Here is a 22,312-nt window from a genome sequence, read left to right as displayed (position 1 = left end):
CATATAAGCGATTCCTAAAAGCAGTGGAATTCCGATGTGACGCACAATGAGAAGTCTCAAATAAAGTTAAAAGAAGTGCAAAAGTCTGAAGCACCTCATGCAAAGCTCCTCATTTCAGTAGAGCAAGTCTGATCGAGCGTTTCGCAAATGTTAGAAACATGAGACGTCGCGTAGCAACGAATGTAACTCGCAATTCATAAATCGTGAATGTGCAATATCTCGTTCCGAGATATACCTCTTTGATGTTGAACAATGTCAAAGGGCTCGTAATTTGAAAGAAACTTAAATGCGTATATTTTATCTCTCTAATAAAATGAAGTGAACATTTGATATTTTAATAAAATAAATTGCAGCTTTTTACAAAAAGCTTCTCATTGTCATACAAAGATGATAATCATTAAAAACGTAGATTATAATTGCTCACACAAACATATCTAAAAATCTTAGATAAAATGTACACCTATATAATAATGCCGTAAAAATAGAAATAATTAGTTTCGGGATAATGTTTCGAGACTGGGATATTCAGTCCAAAAATAATTTCGTCGAACGACGTAAGATCGACGTAAAGTCGCAGCTGGAGCCAACAAAGTGTGGCTTAAATAGAGAGAATAAACGTGCTTTCGACAATAATACTAGAAATTCTATGCACTGTCGAAAGACACGAAGTAGATATGGGCAAGTGGTACATACATAAGTTACGTCCGACCGAGGCATTGGTCGATAATTCATTAGTTAAATCGCATTTGTAAACTATGATACAGAACAGCGTCGTTGCGAAACTAATAGCGACTATATTCAAGAAATATCGGCAGTTCAATAGTTTGGCCGCAAATATGTGCGCGGTACATTGACAGACCTTATGTATTATTCCTCAGAATATTGTATTGTAGTATATTTAACCGTGGATATGCGGAATTGAGAGGAAAATTATTTTGACTTATTCAAATATCAGAACAAATCCAAGCGACTAAAAGTATAACGTATAAGATTTTTAAACATATCTCAACAGTATATTTCAAAGTTGTACTGCGACCATTACCAATAAAAATATTAAAATCAACATTACATATAAATAAGTTCAATGAATCTTGGTTTCCTCAGCAAACTCTATGATTCCTTCTGTCGTGAATTCAAATGTATATTACTGCTTTTAGTTAAAGCTCGTTAGCTCTCGCAGAAATTGCAAACGGCATTTGATGTTCGTTTCTAATTTATTTGCTGCGAAAGCAACGAACGTACAAAACAATGAAAATAGCTTTACAATCAAAAGGGAGAAAAAGCGTTCTACTTATCCACCGCTCAATTTCCATATTTATCGTCGTATATAAATAAACGACCGAGTAAGAGCTGTAGAGAACTGTTTCACTTCGGCTCGATTTAATATCCATCTTTAAATCTTGAGTTCCATAAACGGCGAAATGGACTCGAAATAAATTACTGCTATAGATACAAATAACTCCGAAATTGTGTCAACGAGGTACAAAGAGTTTAGCGAGACTAAAATGGGCACGCTCCCTGGAGTTAATTAGTCTCGAGTGCCAGATGGTACGACCAGCATGGTTCCCACATGAAAACGCGATGTACCAGGAAAAAAGTTTCAACGTTACGCGACTCATTGAAACAAGAGGTGATAACAAGTTTTTTCGCGATATTCTGCTCTATATACGGGAACATTAGCATGAACATCAACTCGCGTGTACAGTAAATAAAAATATAAGCTCGAGATAATAATTGCCAGCTCGTAATTGTTTCTAACACGTAACTTTAGCGTTCATCATATTTAAAAAAAGTACTACAGTTTAAAAAAAATTATTATACAGTTTAAAAAAAAATACAATATGAATATTTGTAAAGATAACTGCATTGCAAAGCAAATAATATGGTTGATTACTTTTGGATATTCATGTTATCGCATGAGCTATCGAACAGCAGGATATTATACAATACTGTAACTAACTACTGATGGATATGACAGATCGAATAATAAATTCCAATCAGTTATTATACGATTTATCAAATAACCGCTATTTCCACATTGCTAATAATTACAGTTTATAAATTATGCTTCTGTCATTTATTGGATATATGTGTACATCAAATGGTACAATATTCATCATTTGAAAAACCAAACAAAAAATATATAATTCAAGAAGGATTGCCGATTAATATAACATACAAAAAAATAATTCTTTCATATCTCATGATCTTGTAATATTCATTAATTACCATTAAATTTTCTAATACTCAATATTGAACATTATAAATTGTGCATTATGTATTATTAAGTATGATTAAAAATTAACAAAAAGAATAATTATTAATCGTTTACTAGCAATACAGAGTAATTCTGTTATTAGCAATCAATTATTGTAATAATGCATTGCAGATTCCCTATTGACTAGTGATTAATAGATTATTCAAGCATTTTTTTTTTTGTAGAAAATAGCTGAATATTCGCGAACCCTAATTTTAACAATTAATATGAAAAGATCTCAATATCCATGTTCTGAATCACTCTGAATAATTCTAAAGCGACATGCCCTAAATGTGATACCGGATTTTAATTATATATAATACATACCAATAATAGATATATATAATAATATAATACTTGTAGATATCATTAGTAAATTTAATTTTCGCAATAAAATGAAGCATTTTTGCTAAATTGCTTTAAAATTTAAAAGAGATTATCTAAATTAAATTTTACGAAAAATTTGTTTGATAATAGTACATGTGATGTAATACTCTTAAAAATGTAATATTTCTCGATAAAACGAAATGCATAGATATTTCAATAAAGTGCAATATGCATCATATACTAAAGTAATACTAATAATTTTTCCAATAATTTACTGAAAACTCAATTTTCCCAAAAGAATATGATCAAAATTTAAAAATTGAATAGTCAAATCAAACAAAAAATTAACCAATAAATAGCTTACAGTAAAAATAATAGACTTTAGTAATAAATTTAGCATTAAATTTTCTTCACTTTGAAATACTGATCTTTCGCCGGCGTTTCCCTTTAAAATGCAAGAAACTAACACAATAAGCTCCTTACTCGATGGTGGATCGTTTGCTCTTAAATATTACACGCAATCGATCAAAGTCTAGCTCACCAACGGTAATCGTGCTTGTTTCTGTCAATAATTAGTGCTGTCTCGACGAGCAAATAGAACGTAAGAAGATTGTAAACGGGAACGGATCTGTCAATAATTATGGAAAAGTATTACAATATAATGATCCTCGCGGATGCCTCAGTCACATTTACGCGAGTACTTATAATTCAATACTAAAATTCAATAATAAAAATGGCAAATTTCATAACTATAGAAGTACAAGCAGAAATATTATATTGGCCGCGTATAGTATAACATCAGTTTGAATCCGAGTACAATACATCAGTATCAATTTTGCAAGCAATTCTCTCCCACATGCAGCATGTGCCTAATTACGCAGTCTCATTAAAATATATTCAATGTTCGATAATTATTATTACTCATTTTCTATATCTAATTTTTGTATATCTATTTGTGTATCTAATTCGATTTCTATTACCGCACGATCTATCGTTTATAAATAGCAAAGTTTACATTCGATCTTTTTGATCGTGTTTTATATTTACATAAAAATTCGTATCACATAAAGAATAATAATAAAAATATATCAAATTTTTTCCAATTTTTTTTCACTTTAATAAATACAGCAATCGTGAAAAATTTATTTTCTATCTTCTACAAGCATCATATATCACTGCTTTATGTTTACCATGATGAACGAAGGGAATGATCACTTGCAAATTAATGAAATGTTCAATGGTAAAAAAAATCGGTAACGTGCCGGTAAAAAACATCGTGTGTCGTGTGAAAAGCAACCGATTCAAATGCAAAATTACAGGGTAACTAAATCACAGCACGTGAATGCAATGGCTGTTAGTTGCGGCGAGAAATTTACCGGATGCGTCAACGCGACGAAAAACAACCGCGTGCAGGCGTGTGGCGTACGAAAATTTAAATCTTCACGCTCTGGAAATCGTATATAAAGCGGAAAACACATTCCGCGAAAAGACCAATGGCCGGTCACCACATTATATCGATACTCAATACCAAGTTTCTTCTTTTTAATGGGTACATCGATACTCTGGCAGACACTTTCGATACGCTTTTGTAACAATCGGTCGAAACTCCAAAACTGGCCGTATAGAAGATGCACAACGTAGAGAGATCAGAGATCAACGTGACGGATACTATCACGTCAATCGAATTATATCTCACTTTTATTCGAGTGAGAAATTCACGCATAATAAAAAATTGGATGTTCTGCTTGGCAAAACATTTTTATGCTACATTTTTTTCGTATCAATTTGTATAAATTTGCATACACGATAACAATGATTTTGTTAAAGTATTTGAAAATTTAGATAGATATACAAATCTGAAAATAATTTTACCAACTCATCAAAATAATTACGTAGCAAAACTCAAACATGATGAGCAATGCTGCAAAAAGTTTGGACAGTCTAGCAACCAGCTTAAGCATCCATTATTTTGATGGTCCAACAAAGTTTAATTTCAAATCTGTACCCAGCTAAAATTTTAAATGCTTTAACAAAATCGTGCGGATATGCCACATATATTGTGATCTATAATAAAATTTAAAACATCAAAAAATAGATTTAAACTGCATAATAAATAAACATCGCAGTATCATCAAATAATATAAAAAATAATACAATATTTATAATATATTAGATATAAATATCCATAAAATTATATTTATGAAATATTTAAATATCATATATTGTCTAAATATTTTACTTAATTGTTTTAACAAAATCTCTTTTCTTTTTTCTTTTTGTTAAAATGTAAAACTTAGTCAAATTTTGTTGATACGAACAAAACAACATATAAATTAAATATCAAAGATCTATTTGAATATTATTTTGTTAATATGAGTTTTTATTTACTTTGCAATGCAATTGCATTCACAAGTTTTCGTATACCCTGGTTTTGCACCAATTTTTTAAATAAGACATTTTTTAAACTATTTAAATATGATAAATGCTAAAATTCCATAACATTTTTAAACGTGAGAGTCAATTTAAAAAACTATTAGTAGTTATTTATTTTATTCTAGCGACGCTCTTTTACCTATTTTAGAGCGCGTAACATGTGCGCATACACGCGATTTCCTTTTACAACGCTAATAAAGATCCTCTTAGAACGCGTTTGATCATATAATTGCTCGGTCATCGAAATTGCAACAAATCTATCAATTACAATGCTTGTAAATAAATATTTAAATACATAATATTTTTTCTATCATGTGCATAAATCATAAAGAAAACAAATCTATATATGTATAGTTTTTTATGATTGAAATATACATATATTTCAATCATAAAAAAAGATAAAAAAATTAAATAAAGAAAAATATATCGTTTCCCTTCTTATTTTTTTCGAAATATGTCCATTTCGAGCAATTTAAAAAATGAGCAATCTTTCGTCTCACAATATTGAACATATGGCTGCATCAAGTTAGAACACTTACGTTATACCAGAATACCCCGTGTCGAAACTTGTCGTGAAATTTGTGTGAACGTGACAATCTTACCTTAAGCTGGTGTTGCGGTCGTCTGAGCGCACCCTGGTCTCGTCGTCCACCCAGTCGATCGGCTTCCGCTTCCAATCCCTCCATCGAAGACTCCGCTTCACTCAACCAGGCCAAGAACTTGTCTAGAGACCGGTCGAAGTTGTGGAGCGAGTTCATCGCGGAGTGCAGTAGTTTTCCGCGATTGATGATGCTGGAAACGGATCGGTCGATACAGTATTACATCCGTGATCTACAGTTTGATTCGAAGCAAAGTTCCTTAACTCGAAACACTATGTGAATACAAGTCCAAGAGTAAACGCGCCGTACTTGCTCTATATCTAAGTTATCCTAAAAGATGCATTTCTCCTGATTACGATTTCATAATTATCAAAATCGGAAAATTAATCTTCTATTAATGAAAATTTTATTTATTTATTTATTATTCACTATTATTTCTTGCGATTTTAGAATTTTTAGATATCAAATATTTTAATAAATAAGAGAGAGAGAGAGAGAGAGAGAGAGAGAGAGAGAGAGAGAGAGAGAGAGAGAGATACGGATTAAAAATTTGTTGAAATTAATCTAAGAAAAAAATTGTTGTCTGCTTACTTATTTTTTCACTTAGATTTAGAACATATTTATTACAAAAATGAATATTATAAAAATGTATACTAGTTCATATTCGTATTAAATTCATTAGTCATATTAAATTCATTATATTCAACTTAAATTCATTTTGAATCGAAATTCAATTAACAATCTAATTATATAATTAAAAATTTTAATTGATTCCACTCAATTTATCTTATAAGTTCAAGTCAATAAAGACTAAATCGAAGATACTTTAAGAGATTGCCCAAAATTTTCACAGCAAAGAAATTGTATACTGTTACTCACCTCGTATTGAGATTGTTGTATCTCTGGTTGATCGTTTCTGTCATTTTCTTCACTCGTGTCGTATCGTCTTGCTGATAAACCGCTATCAGCTTCTGAGTGAGCTGATTAAAAAGTTCGATGTGATGTTTGTACTGATGCAGCTCGGCGTGAAACGACTGTGAAGAAAAGAAAGGGAACGAGATCGTGAAATCGAAGAAGGTGGGCCAGCGGGCGAAAAGAGGAAACTTATCTAACTCTGGCTTCGTATTGAGTTAGAAGAAGCCGTGCCTCTTTTGCACTCGAGCCTCGATAAGTCGGCAAAGTTAAACCTTCGAAGAGAGCTTCGACTAAAAGTTTTACACCGATATACCATGCAACTTTTCTGTGGATATCCGTCGGCACAGATTGGTCCCGATCAGAATTGCAAAGTGCATCAAGATAAAATCTCCGTATAAACAATCTTTTTTTTTACAGATAAAAACGCACGCAAAGATTGAAAGAAATGCTCGTGAAAACAAAATTGTTATAAAAGTTATAGAGAATAAATAGAATATTAAAGGCAATTACTTTATCTCTCGAGAACAATGAAATAATTATGTTGAACTATTTCATATGGATTTTATTTCGGAATATATTTCAGAAGATATGAGATTCGGAAGAAGTGTAGCAAACGCATTCACTCAAAGACGACATGAAGGTACCGCGGAAATAAATTATTCCATGAATATCTCATTTGGTTCTTTTGAATCTAAACAGATCTCCTCACGCGTAATGTACTTCTTTGGCTGCGATCTCATTGATTGAGACGCTTTTTTTATAACTTTTTTTTTCAGATCTCGTACGTAAAATAATCGAGATTACTAGAAAGGATTTATTACCAGATAGATGAATTCCAAAATGTTCGCTCTCTTTAATTTTGCTTAAAAATGAGAAAAGATAGTAGCTTTAAAAAATATTTGTACTCGCCAACGTCTGATATACCTTCAATGCTCGCATAGGTTACATAATATTACATAATAATATAAAAGAATTTTACATGTTTTAAATGCTTCTACATTATTTGCGATAAATATTAATCACATAATAAAAATCCATAATACAACAAACACCTGCAAAAATTGTCTAACGTTATTTCAAAAAGAAGGATTTAGTTTCATAAGATTTTCTAATATCGTGCAACAAAATGATATTGGTCAGCAAATATATATCTCAATATCAGTATATTTCCGGTATACAAAATGAAAAATGCGCTGTCGAAACGTCTTGCCATAAAAATAAGCTATGTCGCGTAAAGATAGAATATCTTCATAAAAATAAAATTGCAATTTTTATTTGTACTACAACACGATTAAGCGCAGGAAATTGTTTATAAGTAATATTGTTCAAAATGGACTATCTTATAGCAATTTCCAATACAACGGTATTTCAGTACAATTCAATCAAATACTCAGTATCTATTGGCACTTCAATCATTTCTATTAATAGATTGCATCAATTCCCCAATCTCCGTTAAATACTTTGCGTTCAAAGATCAATATTTTCGATATTGAAGACAAGTCAAATAGACAGAGGTATTATCGCACGAGCCTTCCTTTTGCCTTTTTTACTCTTTCGTTAAAAACACTTCTTATGACACTAAAAATTCACCGACTCGAAGAGCTAACAATGGTTACTTGCGAAAATACGGAAAGAGAGTTCGATGTACCTTTTGTTCCCTGAGCTGCGCCTCGAGTACGTCAGCGGTGTGTCCCACAGCTCGCATTCTCTCAAGTCTAGTTTCCATTCGTGCTAGCCAGACCTCCACCTCGTTTCTCTTTGCCTCATATCGTTGACTGTCTCCCAACATCATGTCCAACTGCGTCTTCCTTTGCATGACTTTCGAATTCGTCTCATCCCAATGCTCCCTCAACTTGGTAACTACAACATTAAGGCAAACGATGTGATGAATGTATGTTATTGTTACATTTACATGTAACTATTGCTTTCTTAATTGCATGAAAAACGAAATAGCAAGTATTTGTGACACCGAAATCGCGCGAGCAACTTTAAGCAATATCACAGAATAAGATATGTATTTAAATTCACACAGAAATATTTAAGCATCAAAATTCGCTTTGAATATAGGAATATAGGATTCTCCAAATATAGGAATTCTCTTATTTAATTAGATTTATTCTCATCGATCCAAATTCGTATCATATTATTTTATTCTAGTTTATAGATTAATCATACTGTTACAAAAATTTTTTTAAATTGTGTGTGCTAGAAATATATATATTTAAAAGATTTCATAGTGCTGACTCCAATTTTGAAATAAAATTCTGCCATATACACCTCTTTCTTGTATAAAAAAGGACGTATAACTCGACACGAATAAATTAATATTTTTAAAAGCATACTGTATGTTTAAGTTTTCTAAATTGCTTCTAACAGACAAAAATAAAATTTGCAAATTATTTTAATACGGAGATATTTTTGCACCTTAAAAGCATCGAATTATCAAAGTGCATCGAATGGCTAAGCGGTGGAAGGCATTAACATAATAAAATATTAGTGCTATTCATATACGCGATACTTCTTCCTTAACACATTACATATATGAACTAAGTCAACACCTCACTCAAAAATTATATGAAATGTTAAGTGAGAAATATCACAAATGGTAGCACTCAAATATTTTCTTTTCATGTCACTTTAAATATTATCCTATTATACTCTTCTTCTCAACCTTTCCGTATAACATTCCTTGAAAACAAAAAGGCTATGTAGAAATTCGCCGTATGCGAGGTATCAATTGGAAACAATCCAAATTGTAATGGCAAGTTAGAGAACACAGCTGGATAAAGCAGATGAAAAACACTGGCAACGATTCAATATCCGCAACAACAAAATTTTCACGCGTGAACATCATGTTCGTGTACCTTTAAGAATGCACCTTATATGTACGATGTTTCGTGAGCGCATGTCGCCAAACAGCACGGAAACTAAAATAACAACAGTTCTGATAGAAATATACTCCTTTATTAAAGAAACCCATAATGCTTCTGTTAATGCATTTCCAAAGCACATATTATGGATATTAATATGGATATTGTTTTAATAAAAAGAAATTAGGAACAGAGATAAATAAACAAGATAAATAGCACAATTGATATAAAAAGTAATCCTAATTTTGATAAAAACATTGCGTTTGTACAATAAATATTTTCAATTAAAATATTTATTTCAAATATCAAATTGCGCGTTAGAGGATATATTTCAAAGGATTTTAATATGTAAAAGTATTCCTTTAATAACAAAATTATTTAGCATCGTATAGATTTTTAACATGGTAAATGAAAAATATCATGTGAAATACGAACCTTGCAAAATATCATTAATTTTAAAATAAAATACGATTTTTCTATATTTCTGAAATCCTAAAAGTTTTACTAATTACCTTTGATAAATCATGGATTTTATTCTTCAAAATTTATAACAATAATTAATCCAGTATAATAAAATAATAAAATCTATATTAATGACCAAAACTGTAATTATTACATATTAAAACTTAATTATTAAATATTACTTAGAAAACAATTATCTATAACATTTATAACATTATCTAACACAATGTACTCGATATTTAGACAATTATCCAAAAAGAAAATAAAGATAAAAATCATTAAAAAGATTAAAAAATTCATATTTATACTTTATAAAAAATTTGGTTTAAGATTATTCACTTAATATTTTATACGATATATTATTCCGAGCAAATGTTAAAATAAAAAGACGTTTTTTCCTTTCCCTTGTAAGTGATAGAACTGTAACAAATTACAGTGAATTTGCTCACGGTGAAGCCGTGAAGACAATTTGCATCGTAAAGGATTCGCAGATCTTACATATTCATGTGTTTACTGTATTAATAGTTTCCACTATTCCCAAAGTTCTAACTGTTCCGTTTAACACGCCGCATTTCATCCATTATTCAAATATATTAAACGACACGCGACGTACTTATAAACCAAGTAAGATTCCAATAATCTAGACAAAAATAAGCATCACACATAACTTGGAGGAGGTGCAACGAACAAAGGGTTAAAAAATGGATTTTAAATGTGCACGTACATCGACTTTCAAAAGACTTAGCTTTATCACCCCATTCGCTAAAGAACGTCGTGTGAAAGACAGAGAGGAGCATTACTTCAATGACTTTCAACGACTTATTATGAGAGCAATTCACTCTCATCGACCCCTATGCACTTCGACCTGCACTTCGTAGCCGCCCTTATTATATCCGGCAACGTATATTTTTCTGCCTGCACGCAAATTATAAGTACTGAGATTAACCGAAAAAAATTTCAAGGTGTGTGTTGATGCTTGATCCAATAATTCTATAATTCCATCCATTACAATTCATTGAATATATATCAGCGCAGTTTTTAAATTAATTCTTTCTCAATCTCGATTACATTAATCTGTTATTTAATCTGTCAATAAAAAAAATATTAAAACTGATAAGCGAAATATTAAAAGTAACTTTCTATAATAAATTATTGGCATTCTACTTACTTCACGCGTTAATATTTCAAATCATTTGAAAATAATTTTTAATATTTCATTATTTAACATTAATATTAGCCAATAACTTATTTAGTAACAGAGAAGCTTTAATATCATTATAAATTTATCCAAATTTAACAATTACACATAATTAAAAGATTGTTTAAATCATATCTATATAATTAAAAATTCATGTTGATCATTTATAACACAAAAAATACATTTAGATAAACTTCTATTAGAAAGAAAATAAAAAAGATACAATACGTTGTCACATACACTAAAAAAGGCTAATGTGTTCCTGGCTGAACAGATTTTGCAGAAATAAAGAAAATCACGTTAAAGTAAAAAAATATTTACTGCAAAATTACGTTGATCGAACATGGTTAAAAAAAGTTGTTAAGCTTTTAATGCAATAGACGCGTATGCTCTTTTTTAATTTTTTATTATCTTTGATTGTTCATCTAAACTAAAAAACTATAAATAAACGACATTATATATTAAACGCGTTTACGATAAATCATCGCGCCAAGATATGAAACAGTATTTTCATTTCGAAACTCAGAATTCAATAACTGCGATTTAATGTTCTCATAAATAAATCTTTTAGAATAACCGTAATGTGAAACGCGAACGACGACCTTCGCACAGATACAACTGTGGGAGTTCTATTGGAAAAAAATATATACAGTATCAAGACATCCTCCCTTCTCCCTGAAATGAGTTATCGGCACACCTGAGTCTGCCAACGACCTCCGCCATAGCAAACATACAAGTACATGTTGCGCTAGCTAGTATAGATTATGCAGCTAGTCATATACATGCAAAACTGACGAGCGCATATTCACTGGGGAGTCACAAAGTTGCCAAGAACGCATTGTCTACGAGACTATCGAGATTCACGGTATCAGTGGAAGACTAAGTAAAATTCTGATGGCTCACAAAGTTGCTCCTTTCTCTGTCTTTCACAATTAGTTCATTAATAAACTGTAAAGTTCTAAAAATTGCCTTTCATCTCAAGTTTATAAATAAAACACGAGCATCTTTCAAAGGTTAATTTTGACGTAAAAATAAAAAAAATTACTTCGTTGTTCCTATTATCTAATAAAACGGTGTTCTAATGGAAAATCCATATATTTTAATATTCCTTATTCATTCGTTAGCTTGTTCGATAAAAACGTATTTCGTTTGTTTGCTAATTAGAAACTGGATCGATATTGCGGAACGTTCCTCGGTAAAAGTAGCAGAAATAAAATTTAGAAGATTTAGATAAACAGATTATTTTTCTCTCTCGTAATTTTCTTTCATTCCTTTCGACGATACTTATGGACCACTATTATATTCTGACAAGTAGTTATATAAATCTAGTCACGGTATTCTTAAAATACAATAAAATAGCTAGAAATATTAAATTTCAATCATTAAATTAAGCTAAAAATAATCATATAATGTACTTATAAAAAGATAATAATAAAAAGATATTAACTTATCAAAAATGTAAAAAAATTAATGCATTTATTTTTGTTAATTTATGTATAAGCATGTCTAGTATGCGAATTTTTAGTATATATACTAAATCTATTATGCAAGTTTAGTATATATCTATTATAGTAAGGGAAGAAAACAATGCCCTTAAGTGTAATAAAATATATTCTAAGTAAAACTATTTGACAATCGTCTTTTTTTTCATTTAGCAAGTCTTCAATACAAATGTATTCGTAATATTCATAATAATCGCGTTACGAGCAATCCATAATAAAGAAAACTATATATTAAACGTCAACATAAGATTACTATGTAATTAATTCGCGTTTGCCATGAAGCATCATCTTAATCCAACGACAACGTCAGCGCATCAAAGGTGCAAACATTACGGACAAATCGAAACGCGGATAACTGCGACAGTAGATGCCGTGCCAAATAATGCTCAACTCCCTGTAAACTTCGTTAACTTGACTTCTCCTAAGATTTCTACGGAGCCTCGCAAGTGGATTACGTTCGAACGCAGGCCGACAAAGTTATCTGAAAGTTATACGCTTTGTTCATTGTTGTTCCGCACGGTAATTCGAAGCAACGTGGTATCTCGATCTCAAAACAAATAAAGATAAAGTTGTTCAACTAACGAAAGGTAGCAAGCTCTTCGACGGTGAGTTAATTTAATCCGTACCTGAATTTAATAAGCTGGCTCGCGTTCAATTCTTTTTTAAGTAGTACGAGAACAAAAATCATCTATAATTTTTATCATGAACATACAATTGTAGAAATATCTATTTACTGATATTTTTAGATTAGTGTTAGACTTATTGTTAGATATTGTATAAAAAATATATATTAGGTGTTGGAATTAATTCGTAGCGTTTTACAAGTGATGGGAAGTACTTTCATTAATGTATTTTTTAATGCTCATGTGAAATAAATAACATTCTTTCATTAAAAACGCTACGAATTAATTCCAACACCTAATAAAAAACTGACAAACCTAAAAAAAATTACTACATAGAACTTAATCATACATGAAAAAAACAATCTGAGTATTTAAAATTTAATTAAATACAGATTTGAAAATAATTTTATTGAACTATTAAATTAATTATGTATGATCAAACATAATAACCAATACCGCAAGTTTTGACACTCAAGTAAGTAGCTTGAACGTTTTACATAATTACTGTAATGATTTAACAAATATTTTCATTTACATCTAACAAAACTTTTACATACTTTAGCAAAAAAATTTTTTAGTATATAGATATTGATATGCCAATTAAAAACATTTTTTGCAAATATCAAATAAAATCTCAACTACATAAAAATTCTTCCTGCTTTCTTTAATAAAAGTTAAATAAAAATTATAAGTCACTAAAAGCTCTCTTTGCAATCTTATTTTTAAAAGATCAAAAAAGACTAAACTTTTACCGTTAAAATTCAAACGTGCTCTGGTAAATTTTTTTCGGTTTACTTCTTGCCGTAGGGAAAGTTCCAACTAAACTCTTGAGAGAGATTTTGCGGTAATGATCAAGCAAAGTCTTGCATATATTATGTCCTAAAGATATTCTTCTACAAGTTTCTGCAGGAGAATATTATGTTTTAATAACAATGTGTCAAAAATATTAAAACTTTTAAATATAAAAATAATTTTTCATGAAAATTTGAAAAGTAAAAATTTTATATAAAAAAAAACTATTAGGTGTTGGAATTAATTCGTAGCGTTTTACAAGTGATGGGAAGTACTTTCATTAATGTATTTTTTAATGCTCATGTGAAATAAATAACATTCTTTCATTAAAAAACGCTACGAATTAATTCCAACACCTAATAATTGTCAATGTAATAAACGTTTGCAAAAGATAAATATTTATCTTATAAAGGATATCGTATACAAAATGTGACAATTACTGGAATATAACTAAAATCCAATACAATATAACACTAAATAATTTATTATTAAATTTCAATCGTGGTAATATTAACCTTAATCACAAAGCATTACAAAGGGATTATAAACCGCATATAATTATCTACTCCCAATCAATATATATGTTGTCCAATATGCATTGGTAGTGATTTTACTCAATTCTTTCCTCGCGCGCAAATTATTACAATTTACATAAACAATTTACGTAGACAAAAAAAACGAAAAAAAATAATATACAAAATATTTAAAAAAATTTCTCAGTATATATATATATACATATATATATATATATGTATACACATTTTTTATGTTATTTAGAGATCTCTTTTATTGCAACAGATTTTGCACAAAGGCATGTAATCACATCAGTTATACGACGGACAGTTTTACAATATGCGATAAGACTAATGAAGGCGCAAAGGGAGAAAACGAAGAATAATATAATCGGAAAGGATAAAGGCGAATAAAGGAAGACAGGGAAAAGCGGGAAATCAGACGGCGCATAAAACGCCGGAGGTAGGAAACTTTACACGACCGAAATGGAATTTCCGATAAACTTCGGACTCATCGGCTGCGAAGTCGTCGTCGTCGCTTTCGACCGCGCATGAACCCCTCTTCCATTACCGATTTTGTAGACATAGTTTCTTTCCTCCATCTAGCTGCGTCCCGTTACGAGACAGAAGGGGGAAGCATGGAGAAAAGCTGAAAGCGGGGAAAAAGTCGAGAGTGTGGAAGGTGCGGAAAATCGCAGCTTCGGAATGAGAAATTGCGAGACGCACGGTGCGGCGATGCGGATACGTGAGACGGATACCAAACGGTTACGTTTTCGAGTCCTTACTGCGAGAGTCCTTATTTCGCTCGCAGACCGCTTTGTAACTCCATGTATTCGGCAAAACTACACGCGCTTCACTTTACACCCCGAGGGAATGACACGAGAACAATATCCTTATTGTACGCGAGGAAAATCGACCGAGGCACGGTGTGATACGCATAACCCGCTTCTATCTTCTCGTAAGAAATTCGCGTCAATAAAGAATTGTCTTTACGCGAAAAGAGACATCGTCTTCGTACGCCATAAATGATTTCAGCAAGACGATCGCTGTGAGAGTGTATTTCAACTCTCTTTCGTGAGAAACAAAACGGAAATGGCAAGGAAAATATCCCACGCGTGAAAGGAACTACAAAGCGATGCATTTCCGTAAGATTTCCTTCGTAGAAACGTAGGGGCGTTGTTCACGAAGCACATATTCTTATTTCTCTACGCGCATCTCAAGAGACAGATAATAACTTTGCCGCATAAGTAGAAAATTCAGATGCGCAGCATTGTGGACATGCGCCTCCCTCTTTCTCTTGATGGAAACCGATTATGGTGCAGAAAGTTCTATCGCTTCCCTCTTAATAATATTTCTTTAAATGTTGATTTGTACACTGAAAGAAGAGTTTGATATTTATGATTATGAAGATTTTCAAGCAGTATATGTGATATTATTAATAGCACGATTAATTATATTTGCATGATCAAAACAACTATAAACATATAGCTGTCCCAAAAAAATTACTATATAATTATAGCTAAATTATTAAGAGATAATTAGAACCATTTTGTTCTCTCAGTGTAAAATCTCTTTATACAAGATACATTTCAGGCTGCATTCAATACTTTATATGCGTTTGTATACTTCAACGTCAACTTTAAATTCCTATCTCATCTCACTTATCACATTATTACCAGAAAGTTCACTCTACTTGCGAAACTTCCGAGCGTTTAACATCAAAACTCTATACTCTCTGTCATGTATGATTTTTGTTTTTTTTTTCTCCACGTGAAACGCAATAATGGGAGAGCAACGACTTTGGAAAATAAATGGTGTATAATAATGCGACGCCTCGACGGAATAGAAGTTAGCCGTATGTGTTCATGTGACTGTCCAACCCTAGACACCAAAAACTTTTGCAATATTCCGCGCGAAATTTCATTATACACGTATACGACGCATTTCATACGTAGCTTATTACTGCTAATGCACTACGCTAGTGCAGACTCATTGGGCGGTGAGTACCTGGCTATTGTATATACAAGAAGAATATATAAAGCCGGAACAAGAATCGCTTATAAAAAACAATACACGCAAATACTACAGCGATGAAAACTTCAGACTCCTGTGCAATGCGCGGAAATGCACAGCAGTTTAATTCTTCATATGAGAGACGAGAACGCATCCGTTACTAATACAGCGACAGCTTTCTACGGTTAAATTATTTTCCCGGATACCGGGGACCAGCTTTTTCGTAACAGGCTGTCTTCCGCAAAAAAAGCTTCCTCCTTACTGCTATAATATAACTGAACATAACTCATTGAACCTGCCTAAACCATTGCAACTATATTTCAATCTTTTTACTTGCCGCGTTAAATTAACTCGAGCATAAATTTCAGCGTTACACACGCTATACATCCATACATTACTAACCCTTTTATTACACCTTTAATAAGACGCTTAGTTATTCTTTAATAATAGTAAATCACTTTTTTTTCTATAACGTTTCGGTAACGTGAAAATCCGTACAACACGACGCGCTTATTTTTTTCGGAGATGATTGATCGATACGGCACCGGTGCGGTGCCGCGCCACGCGTCGGAATTGCCATGTAATTCCTGCAAATTGTTTGCAAATTGTGCGCTATTACCGTCCATGAATTAGAACGGGATAACGATGGCAAACTATAGTACACATTTTGCTCTTGAAAGAGCGTAATTAACAGAAAGAGAGAGAGAGAGAGAGAGAGAGAGAGAGAGAGAGAGAGAAATTGCTTATTTCAGTAAAATTATTACGAGCTATATTGTAGATTAATAGCTATCAGTCTGCAAATTCTTTTTAAATGAGTACGTATTTAGAAAACGCTCCAAATATATAAACTTATTCTCATATCTTTTTATAAAGTAGTTTTCAATCAAGCGTGATTATTCAAATAAAAAAAAAACATTAAATTTATGTTTAACGTATACATTTTTAAAAAAATAAAAAGTATTATATATTCTGTCACAGACAGAATTAATTTAAAATAAAAATTTAATAAAGTATCATATTATTGTTACTGAATTTCTCATGAGAAAATTCTCTTTAAAATAACATGTTTTATTTGAACTGTTGTTATCGAAATACTTCTTTGTTATTTTGAGACAACCGCATAAATCGAAATAGAATACACACACACACACACACAAAAATATGAAAGGAAACAAAAATCATATTACTTTGTTTGTACTTTGCTTGTTATAAAGCTTTCCAATCTTCGCATGCTCGAATCGTTCCATTACTTTGTTATTCTTATTATACTACAAATTACTAGATCTCGTTATTTCTTTGATATTACGCAAAAATGAATAGATGGAAATGCATCATTTATATGCTTCGTACCAAATTACAAACTTTCTTCGTTACAGTCTTACAACTAGGGATTATTATTATTTTTCAAAAAGCCATGTCGGTGCAGCGTTCTAAAGAATTTCATTCAAACTTCCCTTCATATGCGAAGCGTATATGAGCCTCATCGATAAAATGTCAACTGTGTATCACACATCCATGCATCATCGTACACTTAGTATCGCCATCCGTTTGTTCCCAATATACATAATGCCTTATGTAAAGAGTTATTGAATAGCATAACAGTGTCGGAATGGTATTAAATCGATCTCGCTGTCGAGTTCAACTGCATCCAGGATTCGCTGGAATGGGATGTCAACGGATTTCACGGAAAATCAGAAGCGACCTACGCCATTGCGCTGGTTGGCGCATAACCCTGGGAACTTTCAGTTGGTTTTAATGCGATTAAGTCGTAGAAGGAGCACGAGGGGAGAGACAAATCAACTCTCGTAGTCCTCTATACGAATATCCCGGGACAAAGTCCGGAGAAGGATTGGAATATGTATAATTGTGACATTGCAAAGCTCAGTAATACGCACAGCTTCGGAATTAAGATCAAAGGAGACCAATGGTATTTTTTCTTGCAGAAGTTCAAATATACGAGTTCCCAAGTTCGAGGGCTAATAATCATCCATCGACTTACAACTCTCTTTCCCAAGTTATCAAAAAAAGAGGCTAGCAACGACATTGTTAGAAACAAGAGTGAACATTAGCAGCGACGGTTAATTACGTGCTTGTATAACCCCTTCCAGTCTGAACTTGCCTTTCCTCTGCTGTCCAACAGCAGTGCGAGCACTGTTTCGCGACTCTGTAACTGCGAAAGTTCGAACAGTTGATGTTGCAAAGAGTTTAAAACTAATTAAAGCCGCGTCATCCGACTTTATGAAGAATCTTGTTTCGCCGCGTGACTGTGCGAAAAACTTCTTAATTTTAAGCGATATTAAGCGATGGGTGACGTATCTACCCATATTTAATCTACGTTGAAAATAGAGGTGCATAAATTCAATTTAAGGCAAAATGGAAATTATCGATTACATAACGGTGTCTTCAGCCTTGGAACAACTTCTCCAATCGAAAGAATTTTTAATTAAAGGCTTAGACAGCCGACAAATATGATATTTTCCCTGTCTACATCTAGAATAGCGGAATTTTCAATTAAAGTGAAATGACGAATAATATTCCAAATGAAGCCAAATTAGAATTCGATCGAATATATTTATTAATTGTACTATAGTAGTACTATGAGAATAATATTTTATATAAATAAAAAAAAACACACTTTATTTGTTTCGTCAAAATTAATACTTGTCACGCTTAATTAAAAAGACATTCGACACAAAATATAATATTAAATTCTTAACGTGCTTTTTCTTTTAACGAATAATAAAAAAATTAGTTTCAATTTTAAATTGTAATTGTTGCAAAATTCTCTGAAATATCATTGGTATTGGTTAGATGACGAATGGTCAGAATAGAATATATTTATACCCGGAATATATGAACAGACAAAGAATAAACCGATTTAAAACCGATTATTGTCAAAAAACAGTGCTCTTTCCAGCCTTGATCCGCCACTAAATCCGCTCATATATCCGCTCGATATAGAGATCCAATGTGTGATTTTCAACTCTGAGATAAAGTACGCTGCCCATAAACGATATTCACCGACGGCGTCTCCTACAAATTTCTGTTCGTTTTCTAATCGCGGGTGAAATAGGACGAAGCGAATGGACGACATAGGTATCGAGCATCGGAATTGAGAATGGTTAACCGCCAGCCAAAAAGCAAGGGAAAAAGGAGACCGAGAGAAAGAATTAAAAGGAAGAAGTGGGAGAGCGAAAAAACGAAAAAATGGCGAGTGAAGGGTAACCGAGAGGGAAAACAATGTTTCACAATCGCGTGCTCATACTAGGAGATAATTTTCGCATGTCGAGCAGCGGTTCCGCGGCTCCGCCACTTCGATATCTATTGCAATGCAGAGATTGTACATTGCGCAGTTTGTCTTCTTTATTGGCTGCGACAACGATGTATGCGTCATGCATGTGTCGCATGCAATTCCAGCCAACAAACGTCCTAATGAGACCCATTCCTTACTCAGAATGCATGAATGTTATTGAATAAAAAATGCGCAAATACTAAACAAAACGCTAAAATAAAATAGAATTATTTTGCCCTGTGTCATCCATCTGAAATCGCCATGCAAAAAGTATCATTACACATTTTTTTCTTTCACGATCGAAACTTTTCATGTTTACTATTTTATCAATGTAGTACATAATCTGACACAAAAGACTCATCGTGTGATTTTTTTTACATTTTTTTAAGCTAAATTCTACGACGTTATTTCGAAAATGTAATGCGTTTTACATGAGAAGTATCGGTAATCGAATCGCTTGTCTCTTATTCGAAAATTATAATTCGACTCTAAAAATATGGATTGTACTACTATTCATATCTAGATATGATACGTCACAAATGAAGTTTCGCAAATAAAAATGCGGCTAACATTATTTCTCTGCTATGCTATGCTGGTATGACACCGGATATTCTTTTCTCTTTCAGTGCCCTCGTTTAATGAATGAAATATTCCATCCTTCCTTTGCAACCTACACTTGCTTGCGTTAACAATAAAACTAAATCAAAGAGCATCTCTATCGTCTTCATTTTCATAATATAAAATTAATAAAAAGATATGCCTTATACATATATTTTAATTAAAGTTAATCCATGTCGCAAATACGACTTGCACATATTTATATAAAGTACAGTAGTAAAAAAAAAAGATTAATCTAATACAAAATATATAAAAAAACGACATAATATTATATTCATGAATAATTTCATGAAAAGCACCATCCAAAGAAGACTTTTATGATGCTTAATCAATTTTTTAAAGATAACATCCTAAAAACTTTTTATTTTAATATAACAAGTAAATATAGCCTATAATATAATAAAGATTAAAATATATATAAGTACAAATAAAAATAATACAGTTATGTATCCGTTTCTATTAATGTAAAGTAATTTTAATTTCGATTCAACTCATTCTTCATCTTTTCCTAATTCTTTTCCTTATGTTAGAACTAAATCGAAAGAGATGAAAAATAAATCGAACTGAGATTAATCTTCATTCATAGAAACGGGCATGAACAAGTAATTTTATTGCCTGTTTAGAGTGAAAATAATGTTTGCAATGAAAGTAGCTAGTTCAGGATAGAAAACAAGAGGCAAATGAGTGAAAAACAAGTAAAATGGCAGATCAGATCACCATTTTAATTGATTCTCTTCAACCTTATGGTTCTTCTAAAACTACATTTGCACGGAAAGCAGATACTTTCTATGCAAATCGATGCGATGTTAAGTAGCTCCTTTCCCTCACGCTATTCCACCCTGTCCCTCTCGTTTAAGTTAGGCGGCTTAACATTGGAAACTACCAAAGTGAAATCAACATTTAAACCTGAAATTAACTGAAAGGATACAATAATATAATTATATGTGTGAAACCAAAGCGTAACAAATATAACAGATCATAAATTTATTGCAATTTCATTAAATTAATTCGTGGACATTTTTGCTTTAAAACCATAAACGTATAAATTAAATAAAATCATGTTACAGAGAGGTTGCACATGTATTGTATATATTTCATGCAAGCGAAGTTCCAATTTCGCTATAAAGTATGACACATTGTTTGAAAAAGTGCTGTTACATCAATTTTTTATCCGAAAATCTTGCGGTGTTGGAAAAAGATTGAATTACTTGCTAATCGTGAAAAATATTTGTAAAACATGTTATTCATTATAAATTTCTTTCTTTTTTATATGATTTATATACATTATTATTATAAGCTTAAAATTTCTTTAGCGTATAATGTAATAAATACTTAATAAATCATTATTACCACAATAATCTGCTCGTTATTGTTTCATATTTGATATTACGGATGACGCGGCCATCCGCATCGAAGATCCCATCGGTTTTGCCGTAATTTATCTGAACTTTCCACCCTTTTCTTCTTCTAGACAGACGGCTTGGACGTGACAAGAAAATAGCAAGTAGCTTTCGTATACGCGGTTGCGCGTATCTGTCGAAGAGGTGACCGTTGTGACCGGTGAATAACCTTTCGTCCCTTCCAAAGAAAATCATGCGATTTTTCTCCTCATCCGTCGCTAACGAGGTCCCAATTTTCAAAGGTGTGCTAGTGAGATTACGATCTATTCCCGTAGTCGAATGTTTGAATTTTCGATGAACCGCTTTCGTCACACAGACATTCGTGATCATACCGAAATACGAGATACCAAGAATATGGTCAGAGGAATCCAAAAGAAATCCGACGTTGATAAATCTGGCGTTGATATTTTTCAATGGATGATAGTCATACGATATTTTTATTGACCTCTCGAAGCTGGAATAGCTAGAACGAAATCATGAAACTATAATTTTGATATAT

General features: G+C 31.9%; 1 protein-coding gene across 1 annotated transcript in view; it reads right to left on the bottom strand.

Moving 5' to 3' along the window:
* LOC105154354 (dystrophin, isoforms A/C/F/G/H) overlaps positions 1-22,312 on the bottom strand; it is a 462,027-nt gene that overhangs the window by 274,965 nt on the left and 164,750 nt on the right. The window contains exons 38-40 of the mRNA XM_087403323.1: positions 8,180-8,391; positions 6,496-6,650; positions 5,620-5,809 (exon numbers count right to left, since the gene is read on the bottom strand). Of these exons, the coding sequence (XP_087259449.1) occupies positions 5,620-5,809; positions 6,496-6,650; positions 8,180-8,391 (557 nt within the window). The remainder of the gene's footprint in view (positions 1-5,619; positions 5,810-6,495; positions 6,651-8,179; positions 8,392-22,312) is intronic.

Source organism: Acromyrmex echinatior, chromosome 2 (assembly GCF_024713525.1).
Source record: "Acromyrmex echinatior isolate Ae372 chromosome 2, ASM2471352v2, whole genome shotgun sequence".
In the NCBI taxonomy this organism is placed as follows: domain Eukaryota; kingdom Metazoa; phylum Arthropoda; class Insecta; order Hymenoptera; family Formicidae; genus Acromyrmex; species Acromyrmex echinatior.
This window is presented reverse-complemented; position numbering and strand designations above follow the sequence as displayed.